Raw genomic sequence first — 11,497 nt, forward strand, 5'->3', positions numbered from 1 at the left:
TCTATCTAAATGTATTATTCAACACAGGAGCGAGCTGCAGCCTCCTGGTGTGCTCGAGGCGTGGAGTAGTTGACCAGCACAACGCCTCCTCCCCGGGGTCCCAGTGTGGAAAGGCCAGACGTCAACAGCACAGCAGGAGCTCCTCCTCTTCCTCCTGCTTCTTCTCCTGCTCCTTCTCCTCCTCTTCCATTCTTCTTAGACTCCCTCTTCTTTTTCTTTTCCTCATATCACCCCTGTTCGCCATTTCCCTCAGCCCTTCTTTATCTCCCTTCCTTCTCCTCTCTCTCACCATCCTTTCTCCCAGCCCATGCAATGAGATCACAATGAGGGCCGGGGAGACGTCGTCAGAGTTCCGGGTACAGCTGCAGGAGACGGCGACGCTGGACCTCTACTACCAGGAGAACACCTCCGTCCATGAGAACGACCACCTGGCAGCCCTCTTCATTAGCGAGTGGGACCACTACCATCAAGTGAGTTCTGCTTCCTCTTCTTAGAGCAGTCTCCTGCGACCGGGCAAAGCGAGAGAGGAAGACAGGTGGTGAGAGATAGAGAATGAGAGAGAGAGAGAGAGAGAGAGAGAGAGAGAGAGAGAGAGAGAGAGAGAGAGAGAGAGAGAGAGAGAGAGAGAGAGAGAGAGAGAGAGAGAGTTTTTTATTAACATTTAATACAATTTAATTAGCGATCAAATTGTTCCTAATTCTTAATATTATTATCTCTGTTGTTGAATTGGATGAAGCCTTCAACTTGATGTTTCTTTACATCGATGTAAAAATCTTATGTTATTGTGTGTGGCGGTAGGGAAGGGTTCTTGGGTTGAAATAAGTGAGAGGGATATGATAGATAAGAGCGTAGTGATAAATTCAAAGGATATTGGAAAAAGGGAGGTTGATCAGGGCAATAATTTGGCTACAATGGTTTAATTTCATAGCAAATATTATATGCAGGTCAAATATGGCATTAAAAAATACCAGTGTTCAGTTAATATTTACTTCAGAATATATAAACCCAAATGGGTTGGAAAGAAATATATATATAGGACATATATTCAATATAATGTAAATAAAAGTAAGTTTCCCCTTCACTACTTTCTAATTTTATGTATTCAACTGATGAATTTAAAGAGAATCGTCCAATACACCATTAACTTAGCATGGCCTTCACAACATGGCATTCACAAATTCTGTTTTGCTTTGTTAGGTCCGTATTCAAGTGGTCCCTCACGATATTCACTAATACAGTTTGTAGGTTTAGGTTCGTTAGTTCAAAGATTTCATTAATCATCAGTTTCAGTACTTGCTTGGTTATAGAACCATTAAATGTCTTCTTGTTTTGTATTTGTAGCGTGTATATATATTCTATCTTTAGTATATTTTGAGAATTTGCTCACGGGCCTCATTTGTCCCATTGGCTTCGTTTCCGGAAAATTGGGCTGGATGCATGCTTAACATTGTGAAAAAAGTGAGTCTCGTGAAAGCAATCAAAATATATTTTCATTTCTCAATGTCTTTATGCTATTTTAATAAATATTGAAGCCTATTTATTTTCTTTACTCTGAAAACTGTTGATAGACTTAATTATCTCACTGTAGGACACCTTCAACCCCGCCCGCGTGTAGTTTGGAACAGGCCCGAGGTATCTGTATCTATTGTCAGGTACAATATACGTATCTGACAATAGTTTACAAATAACTAAAGTAGAGGAGTGTAGGAGCGCTAATTGTGGTGATACTAGTGGCTGATTGTAATGGCCGGTGATAGTGGATGTTGGTAGTGGTTAGAGGTAGTGGTGGAGTCCGTCTGGTGGTGGTGGTAGTTGCTGCTGGTAGCGCTAGTGTGTTTGTGGTGGTAGTGTCTGTGTAGTGGTAGTTGTAGGTGGTGACCACGGGTATTGAACATACATGTTGGTGCACTTAAAGCTTATTAGATATTCTTAACGCAGAGGTGGTCGACGGAACAGAAAGTGCAGGTGGAGAGGGAGATAATGTGGAAGTGAAAGGAAGTGGTTTATTGAATGAGAATATATCAGCGAAAGCCAAACAATAGGTACAGGCAACACAGAAAGAGATGGAAAATAAAGTCAGGCACATTATGAGAGAAGTGATGAACAGAGACAAGCATAACCTGCACAAATTGGATAGGAAAATACAAAGGTGAGATTTGTGAGAGGCTGGGATTATGGGCAATCACAAAACCGGCCAGAAACGAGGAATTAATACACTGAACATCAGAGATAAGGTACAGGAATAGTCACCTTTATTGATGTGACCTTCGCCGTTCTGGTCTATTGGTTGTGACTTCTACTAAGTGGAATTTCTACTGGCTGTGACCTCTGCTACGTGTGACCTCTATTGACTGTAACCTCTCCTAGGTGTGGTCTCTACTGGTTGTTACCCTTGCTAGTTGTGGTCCCTACTGGCTGTGATTTCTACTGACTGTGACCTCTGCTAGCAGTGAGCTCTACTAGGTATGACTACTAGCTGAGATCTCTGCTGGATGTCACCTCTATTGTCTGTGACCCTCATTGGCTATGACGTCTGTTGGCTGTGACCTCTACTCACCTACAGTATCCACTGACCTGCTTCATGTCCACCAGAAACGTGTGAGCGGGAGTGTTCGGGCTAGAGAAATGACTTGCCAGACCGCCCCGCGCTACACCATGGACAAGACTACACAGAAGTCCGCCACTTCGACTAAGGTGAGTCTTCCCTCTCTCTCATCTCTCGTTTCCCATCCCTCTATATCACCCTCGCTCCTCTATCTTATCCTCCCATCTCTCTATGTTTCATCCTACCAAGACCTCTTTCTCATTCCTTGCATATTTACCACTAATCAAAATAAGTGTTTACTTCTCTGTCATCTTTTTTAATTCTCCCTTTCTCCAAATCTCTTTCCCCTTTAACAATCGCAATCCTAATATTACGTTTACTTTGCTTTTTGGGAATACTGAACACAATATTCAGCGTTCAATATCATGCCCATTTTCTCTCATTTCCTGTTTTCTGTGAGCGCAGGACGACAGCTGCATGGCCACTCAGTGGAGTATGTATGATGAATACCGTACACTCAACGCCTCTGGTGAGTTAGCTTATATTACTTTTTTGCAGCTATGACTGAAGTATATATATATATATATATATATATATATATATATATATATATATATATATATATATATATATATATATATATATATACATATATATATGTATATATATATATATATATATATATATATATATGTATATATATATATATATATATATATATATATATATATATATATATATATATATATATATATATATATATATATATATATATATGATTACTATTTTGACAACGTACATTAATTTTATTAATATTTTTTATATATTTTTTGCGGATTGAAGGGTCTTTACATGCGTCTAATTTGGGTTAAACTAACTAAAATTTTAATCCAAATTAATTTGCTTGAATCTTGAGTAATATGTAGGCACCTGCCCCGTATGAGCCAGTAACTGCAGTGTTCCTCTCTGTCCTATGAATCATGTTCACTAACATGATTCGATTGATGTTAGTGAACCACATAGCAATAAATAGGTATCTGGGAGTTAGGCAACTGTTCTGGGTTGCATCCTAGGGAAGGCTGGCCGTTGGTCTTGGGAACAAGATAAACCTAACACATACTGTTCACAACAATAAGGGGAGCAAGGTATAACATCACTAGAAGGGGGTGAAAAACAGTAGTTTATTTGCAGGTTAGATCCATCAACCACAAGATATGCATTCCAAGCAATTGTATTATAATCACTCTAATTTTTGTGGGTGAGTTAAAATCTGCCTCTCAGGGTGACTGACAAGATTTGCAGTATCTTCGTGCGTGACTTAGTTAAACTCTGGCCATCTCCTTGTGTAAACTGAATGAGATTCGGCTGTTTCCTTGCAATAATGGATTAGGTTGTATCTCTTCAAATGTCGCTGAACAAAGTGTAGCAAATCCATGGCCTTGACCCGTTCTTCAGTCCGCCCCTCTTTAGGAGTAAAATTAAAAAATTGTCGTAATCAAATAAAGCTTTAAAAAATAAGGCACAAAATTATTAATCGCTTTTTTTAGCACTTAAAAATATTCGTCAATATAAATAGACAGTAATACTAGAAACTGTCGATCTAACTTAAGAGGAATAATTTATATTATCAAAGTACTTAAGTTAGTCGTTAACGTTTTCTTTCTTCTAAAGATGAGAAAAAACGGGAATACCAGTTGCCGCAACGACAACACAAGCATCTTGAGGGGAAATACTATGTCGGTGAACTTCGAACAAACGTACGTATCATTCTCATATAAAAAGTAATTAGCAAAAGAAGGCACCGAGCCAGGAAGACTATGTATCACTCTGAAATATAATAATTATAGAAACAATAATCATGCAAATTAATACTAATTATGCATATTAGTCATATTTTATTGTATACGTGTTATAGTACACCATTATAACAATTATTATAAGGTCATTAAATACGCATAGCGTTTGATAGGCCGTAAGCTCAGTAACAAACCATTTTGAATGTGAGTAAACAGTTAATCAATACGCTTAATAATTAAAAATAGTATCATATTGGTTGTAATTATTGGCCAATATGTCACCTCTGTAATTGTCAGCAATATAATTTTGGTTAGGTGTTGGGCTAAAGGCTTATCAACCTCTGGAGAGTTGTTAAGGTCACCACAATAGCTTACTGCCCAACCAGCAAGTATACTTTAGTCCTGATCATAGTCCAGGAATAAATTAAATTATCAGTGTGTATATTTACCGAGAAGCTGGAAGCAACTACTCGGTTTACAAGTAGAACTTCAGAATTAGAACAATCTTATGTATACCAATTATCTAAGTTGAAATAATATTGTATTTCAAGCAACATATTTTACTCATAAAGTTTAAAAAATCTGAAATCACTGAGAATTAGATTTTTAAATATATATAATTTACGAATACAGCTTCTAAATCTAAACTCACGAATAGAGCTTCTAAATCTAAACTCACAAATAGAGCTTCTAAATCTAAAATCACTTACGAACAGAGCTTCTAAATTTAATATCACTTAGGAATATGTCTTATAAATCTAAAATTACTTACGAATGAGCTTCTAAATCTGAAACCACTTATGAATGAGCTTCTAAATCTAAAATCACTTACGAATAGAGCTTCTAAATCAAACATCGCTTAAAATATAATCTCTAAATCAAACATCGCTTAAAATATAATCTCTAAATCAAAATCGTTTGTAAACAGATCTTCCGAATCTAAAATCTAAGTGACGAGAGTTTGTCTACAACAGGACCTGCAGCAGCAGCAGCAGCAGGAGGAGAGGGTGGAAGTGGGTGGAGCTCGTGGGGTGGAGGTGGGTGGTGCACGTGGAGTGGAGGTGGGCGGTCTCCTGAGAGGTCTAGGGTGGGTGGAGCGACAACTCTCCTCCAGCGTCAACCTCCACCTCCTCCACGCCTACACTGACTACGCCCACCAGAGGAAGGAGGGTCCCAAGTCTGGTGCCGGTGAGCCCTTAATGCTGCGTTTTGTAATATACACAACGTAGAATGCTTCCGGGGTAACGTGATAGACGCGAGAACGAGGGATTGTTTCAATCGTTGGCACGACAGGTTGTGAAATAATAGGCACGACAGGTTAATAATAAGTTTGAGTATATTGTGACAAGAGGTCATGTCTTACAGAGGCGTGTGAGAGTGGAGGGTGCCAGGCGGAGGAACTATGGCACTTCCGCTGTGAGGCCACTTCAGGCTGTAGGGTGAACGGCATAACCTTCTGCAGCAGCTCCCCCGTCAGTGCCTCCGACCATTACCACCACTTGTTTAAGTATCATTTAAGTGAATTACATTTAAGGCATAATTACTCCTACTGTCAAGCCACTTATGGCTTGACCTGCATCAACCAGTTCTATATAATACATTTTCCCTGAAATGGATAATTACCTGTACAACTAGTTCAATTTCGTAATTATCTGTAACTGCCAATTTATCTGAACTACACCATGTTTGTTTTAGTTTATATTCTACCACAGACGTGACTATTCACTTACAGTGTTATCTAGCATATACATTTTCTTCTGGCCTCCGTGGACATAGATATATGTTAGTATTAACAATTATGTAGCTAGCGTCACAAGATTTCTCACTTGTTTAGCTAAATGAACAATGGGGTTTAGTTCCTGAACCATATTGTGCCTCTGTTACCCTTTCCACCACCGCCCACGGGATGAGTACGGGGTGCGTAATATTTAAATGAATAAATGAATATTAGATATCATATAATGTAGAGAGTTATCAATCACCTGTGGTTGAGCATTCAACCACAGGTGATTGCAGTCATTTTACATTGCTAACCGTCATATATACATACTAGTCTGTCTTCCATAGACAGGGTTAATATTCATACATCATTTAATTTTCTTTTTTGTCTGTTCATAAGTATTCGTGTATTGCCTCGGCGTTTTAAATATTCTTTCATACAACCGTGGAACTTCTGCTGATGTATGTTGTTGCAGTGGTTGGTTGTAGCGGCGTATGGCAGCCCCTCCCTTACCAACCACTCTGGAGGCGCCCTCTGTGGCTGGAGCGCCAAGAGAATTGGTCAGCCAGAGGTCAGGTCAGTAACAATATTCAAATGAGTGTCAGAAATCTGGTCAGTACCTGTGGTGTGGTCAGCGCCAAATGTCTGATCACTGCCAGAGGTCAGATCAGTGCTAGAGGTGTAGTCACTGCTAGAGGTCAGAGGTCATATCCCTTGTTAGTGTCAGGGTTCATGTCAATGACAGAACTCGTGTCATTCTCAAGGCTCATGTAATTGTCAGCACTTATACCGCAAATTAAGCCTGTCATTTTCAGGGCTAATAAGGGTTTTGGGCTTATGGGGCCTGTAAACTTTCGGTGAGTTATTTATGCCATATATGTGTTTACTGACTAACCAGCAAGAATACTTTAGTCCTGGACACTGTCCAGGAAAATAATAAACTCTCAGTTAATATTCACCGATCAACGGGGGTACACCTTCCTAATGCCAATGTCAGGGATTTCGTAAGTTTCAGACCTCAAGTCCCTGTCATGTTACATTAGGTTAAGTTTGGTTAGGTTAGGTTAGGTGAGGGTTTCATTACGTTACATTAATTAGGTTATGCTGGTTATTTGTAACTAGTTATAATTCATTTAATAAACAAAAGTGTTGACTGCACATTGTTAACTCAGGAAAGAAAACGTGAATTTCTGAATCTAAATAGCACGCTGGTTAAAGGATGCATCAATTCCTTATATTCCCTGCCAGCCCCTGTATAATCAACCTTATGTACTGTATTTTAGACTGGAAAATAGTTCCAACCAGTAACATCCGCTCTTCCCCCAGGGTTCCCCTGCCGGGGCCCGCCACTGTGGTCAGCTCTTGCCCCGCAGCGCCCCAGCTGTGTTGTGTTGCTCTTCTTGACGGTACACTGCTGGTGTACCAGCTGGATACCCCCGCCCCCCAGCTGGTCATGGACACTAGGTGAGTGTACCAGCTGGGGTAATGGTCACACCTGGACGACCCTATCTCTTTTATATAATGTCTGTAATATGTTAAGGGTTCAGTGATATCCATCTAAACTCAGGCAAGAGATAATTGTTAATGTTTTGATACTGACCTCTAGCGGCAGCGTCGCCAAGCATTGCGCGCCGGTGTGGGCGGTAGAGTGGCGCCAGACCTTCCATACCATGCCAGCCCGCTCTGAGAACACCCACACTAGTGACGCCCACGTTGATGACGGCTGCGTTGATGATGACCAGGACCACGAGATACCTGGCGACGACATCCACGCTCCCACCACCAACTCTCAGGTCTCTTCACTGACACTGTTACCCCCATTGCGTCCTCGCGGTCCTCAAGTCATTCTAGATATATTCTGTTTTCCCGGCCCTCCCTCTCAAACGCGTGCTTTATTGCATATACAACAGACAAGTGTAAAGCCAGATTACTAAGGTTAGTGTGTTGCATACAGGTGTGGCACAAGGTGGGGATTCAGGCCCTGGTGTCAGCCTCCGAAGACGGCACAGTCAAGGAGTGGCTCTTCTCCAAGTCCAGCCTCATCCGTTGCACTAGTGAGTTACAGAGTTTCTGGAGATAGAGAGATGGGAGAATGAGGAAGAGAGATGGAGGGATGGGAGTTGGAGGGATGAGAGATTGAGGGATGGGAGTTGGAAGGACGCGATATTTATAGACTGGAGATTGAGGGATGAAAGATATAAGGGACGAATGAGTGAGGATTGGAAGTAGAAAGAAAGAAGAGAATGACAGAGATGAGCAAACATTTGTGGATTAGGGTGTGCATGAGGCATTCAAGGTGCTCTGAGCCCAAGATCACAAACCCAGTAGGCCAGTAGGATAATGTTGACTTAATGTACCTCTATGTGCGAGCTTATCTTTCATACACATACCGACACTGGCATACAAACACTCCTTTAATACATATACCTACAAAAGCATAATTTAATAATATTTATCTTTCAGCACTGATGAGGGTGTGTGTTCCTCCATGGGTGTCGTTGGAGATCGCAGGGGGGCTTGGAGGGGTCCTGCGGAGACCTGAGGAGAGCCGGATTGTCTCTACAGGTCCCTGGAGCAGCAGGGGTGGCAACGGCCAGCTGTTACCGGAGAGCGTGCCGGCCACGGCCCTCAAGTTCCGCCCGGGAGACAACACCTCCTATCTCCTGGGCACCGTCGCCGGCCACCTTCTGATGGTGGGTGTTCGCGGGTGGGAGGACTTGTGGGTGGAGTGCTTTGGGAAGTCGTTATGTTTGTGTGTGATGTGTAGTCGTAATGGCTTGGCGCTTTCCCCCTTGATAATTCCTTCCTTCCTTGTGTGTGTGTGTCTGTGTTTTTTGTGCTTGCAGGATCGAGGTGTTAGGTCTTGGACCCTGCCTTTCTAACCGTCAGTTATCTAATGTACTGACACCAGACCTATTTGTTTCTCTATCATATCTACTGCCTATTTCTCTCACACACGCTTATCTCAAGAACGTAGCACATAGCAGCTGTCTAACTCCCTGGTACCTAATTATTGCAAGGTAAACAGAGGTACCAGGTGAAAGAAACTACCCATTTGTTTCTGCCTCGGCCTGGAATCTAACCTGGGCCCTAAGGACTACGACCCCTGAGCGCTGTGTAGTCAACTAGTTGTACTCATCTAGCTAGTTGTGCTTACCGGGGTTGAGCTCTGGCTCTTTGGTCCCGCCTCTCAACTGACAATCAACTGGTGTACAGATTCCTGAGCCTACTGGGCTCTATCATATCTACATTTGAAACTGTATAAGAAGTCAGCCTCCACCACATCACTGCCTAATGCATTCTATTTATTAACTACTCTGACACTGAAAAAAATATTATAATGTCTCTGTGACTCATTTGGGTACTACGTTTCCACCTTTGTCCCCCTTGTTCGTGTTCCACCCATGCTAAGTAGTTTGTCTTTGTCCTCCCTGTCAAATTCCTCTGAGAATTGTATAGGTGGTTATCATGTCTCCCCCTTACTCTTCTCTCTTCCAGGAACATGAGGCTTAGCTTCTGTAGCCTTTCCTTGTAGCTCATATCTCTCAGCTCTGGGACTAGAGAGATGAGTGTGTGTGTGTGTGTGTGTGTGTGTGTGTGTGTGTGTGTGTGTGTGTGTGTGTGTGTGTGTGTGTGTGTGTGTGTGTGTTAATGGTAATATCAATTAATTGCCTTCACGCAGCATTAAGGGTCGTTGTCGTCAGCAGTAGTGTTGTATCACAAGTTTGATCCCCTACCCAACCTCCCCACCGTACTCATTGTCATCATTGAGTGTCACTCCCACACTCAGCACTCGCCTCGCCCCCTCCCACCAGCACCAAGCGTCTCTCCCACACCAACCCGTCCTCACACTTGGCTGTTTAAAGGAGCGACTGTCCTCCCCAGACGCATTCATCCATTTTAACATACTGTGTATTAAAAATTGGTTTGTTCTCATATATAAATTAATATTATACTTAAAAAGTCTATGTATGTTAGGCGTAGGTTAGGTTAGGTTAAGAGTTTAGGATCTGTTGGCAATTATTTGTATTTGAAGTATGTGGGTGAAGCATTTATAGTGTTGTGATTCGAACAAAATTCGTCAGTGAAGCACTTGTTCCGGATATGTTCGAACGTCAGCAGTTGTGAGTCGTGTGTAAACCGCTTTTCATTCATAAACAGGGGGTTTGGCGGGTGCATGGAATCACTTTTGGATCTTTGTTTGGAGGACGGGCTGACACGACTCACAACTGCTGACGTTCGAACATATCCGGAACAAGTGCTTCACTGACGAATTTTGTTCGAATCACAACACTATAAATGCTTCACCCACGTACTACAAATACAAATAATCGCCAACAGAACCTAAACACCTAACCTAACCTATCCTATACCTATATATGCACAATATGCTAATATATTATAATATTAATTTATACTTGCGAAAATTCCCGTTTTGAATGAACAGCATCTTAAAATTTATGAATGCGTCTGTGGGGTTGACCGCTGAATGTAATGGACTTGAGTCGAGGACGGGTTGGTCGTGTGTAAACCGCTTTTCATTCATAAACAGGGGGTTTGGCGGGTGCATGGAATCACTTTTGGATCTTTGTTTGGAGGACGGGCTGGTATACGAGGACGGGTTGCCGATACTCAACACTCGCTTCGCCCTGTCCCCTCAGCACCATGTGTCAATCCCACATATAACACTGGCTTCATTCCCTTTGTCAGTGTCGGACATTTGAGCGTCGAGGGAGCGTAGCTGTGTTCCGTGGCCACACGGGGCTGGTCACCGCCCTCGACTGGCGTCCGCCGCCCCCAGCCGACCCCGCCGCCCACGTCTTCCTCTCTGCCGCCCTCGACGACTCCATCAGGGTATGGCATATGGACAAGCAGGAGCCACACTGCGTCCTCAGGAACCCGCAGGTACGGACAAGTTTTTTTTCGTAGTATTTCATTATGTTTTCTGTTAGCTGTTATCTGGCTTCACAACGTACTGGCTGTGTAGATAATTGGTGTTTCTTGGGAGCTTTACAATACAGACTGACGTTATTTGCAACTTATGAACAACCAAACTTTTTGCCTACTGTCTACGGAATGATCCAAAACCAGCCATCGTAGCGCTGATCACTGGTTGACTGGGCTCTGCCACTATGTTCGATTCTGATGAATTCCGATAGCCAAATACAGTTTATTAGGGGAATATTACTTGTATCTACAATATGTAATGTGTGTCTAGCTCCAGAGCTAAACATTTTACAAACTTATGCTGTACAACAGTATATGATTGGTTAAGAGGCTCACACGACGGAGCCGATTAGTCATACTGCATATTTACTAACGATACAACCGACTCCTCTTAATCCTTACTCGACACTTGTGGTCTGTGAAGGAGTGTGAACGAACGCTCTTCAACCTGTGTTGTGGAATAAATAATTATTATTATTATTTATGTAG

At 42.1% G+C, this 11,497-nt stretch overlaps 1 protein-coding gene across 1 annotated transcript; it reads left to right on the plus strand.

Moving 5' to 3' along the window:
• Positions 1 to 2,609: 2,609 nt before the first annotated feature.
• On the plus strand, positions 2,610 to 6,922 carry LOC123756546 (uncharacterized). Its single transcript, XM_069330873.1, has 7 exons — positions 2,610 to 2,694; positions 3,011 to 3,074; positions 4,217 to 4,302; positions 5,316 to 5,529; positions 5,707 to 5,813; positions 6,537 to 6,637; positions 6,877 to 6,922. The coding sequence occupies exons 1-7, from the start codon at positions 2,626 to 2,628 to the stop codon at positions 6,920 to 6,922; spliced, it is 687 nt and encodes a 228-aa protein (XP_069186974.1). The 5' UTR covers positions 2,610 to 2,625.
• Positions 6,923 to 11,497: the final 4,575 nt, after the last annotated feature.

The sequence above is a fragment of the Procambarus clarkii genome, chromosome 25, assembly GCF_040958095.1.
Source record: "Procambarus clarkii isolate CNS0578487 chromosome 25, FALCON_Pclarkii_2.0, whole genome shotgun sequence".
Taxonomy (NCBI): Eukaryota; Metazoa; Arthropoda; class Malacostraca; order Decapoda; family Cambaridae; genus Procambarus; species Procambarus clarkii.

Coding starts and splice junctions, on each gene's coding strand:
- LOC123756546 (XM_069330873.1), top strand. CDS start 2,626: ATGACTTGCCAGACCGCCCCGCGCTACACCATGGACAAGACTACACAG. Junction 3,075..4,216: donor CCGTACACTCAACGCCTCTG/GTGAGTTAGCTT, acceptor TTTCTTCTAAAG/ATGAGAAAAAACGGGAATAC. Junction 4,303..5,315: donor TCGGTGAACTTCGAACAAAC/GTACGTATCATT, acceptor TGTCTACAACAG/GACCTGCAGCAGCAGCAGCA.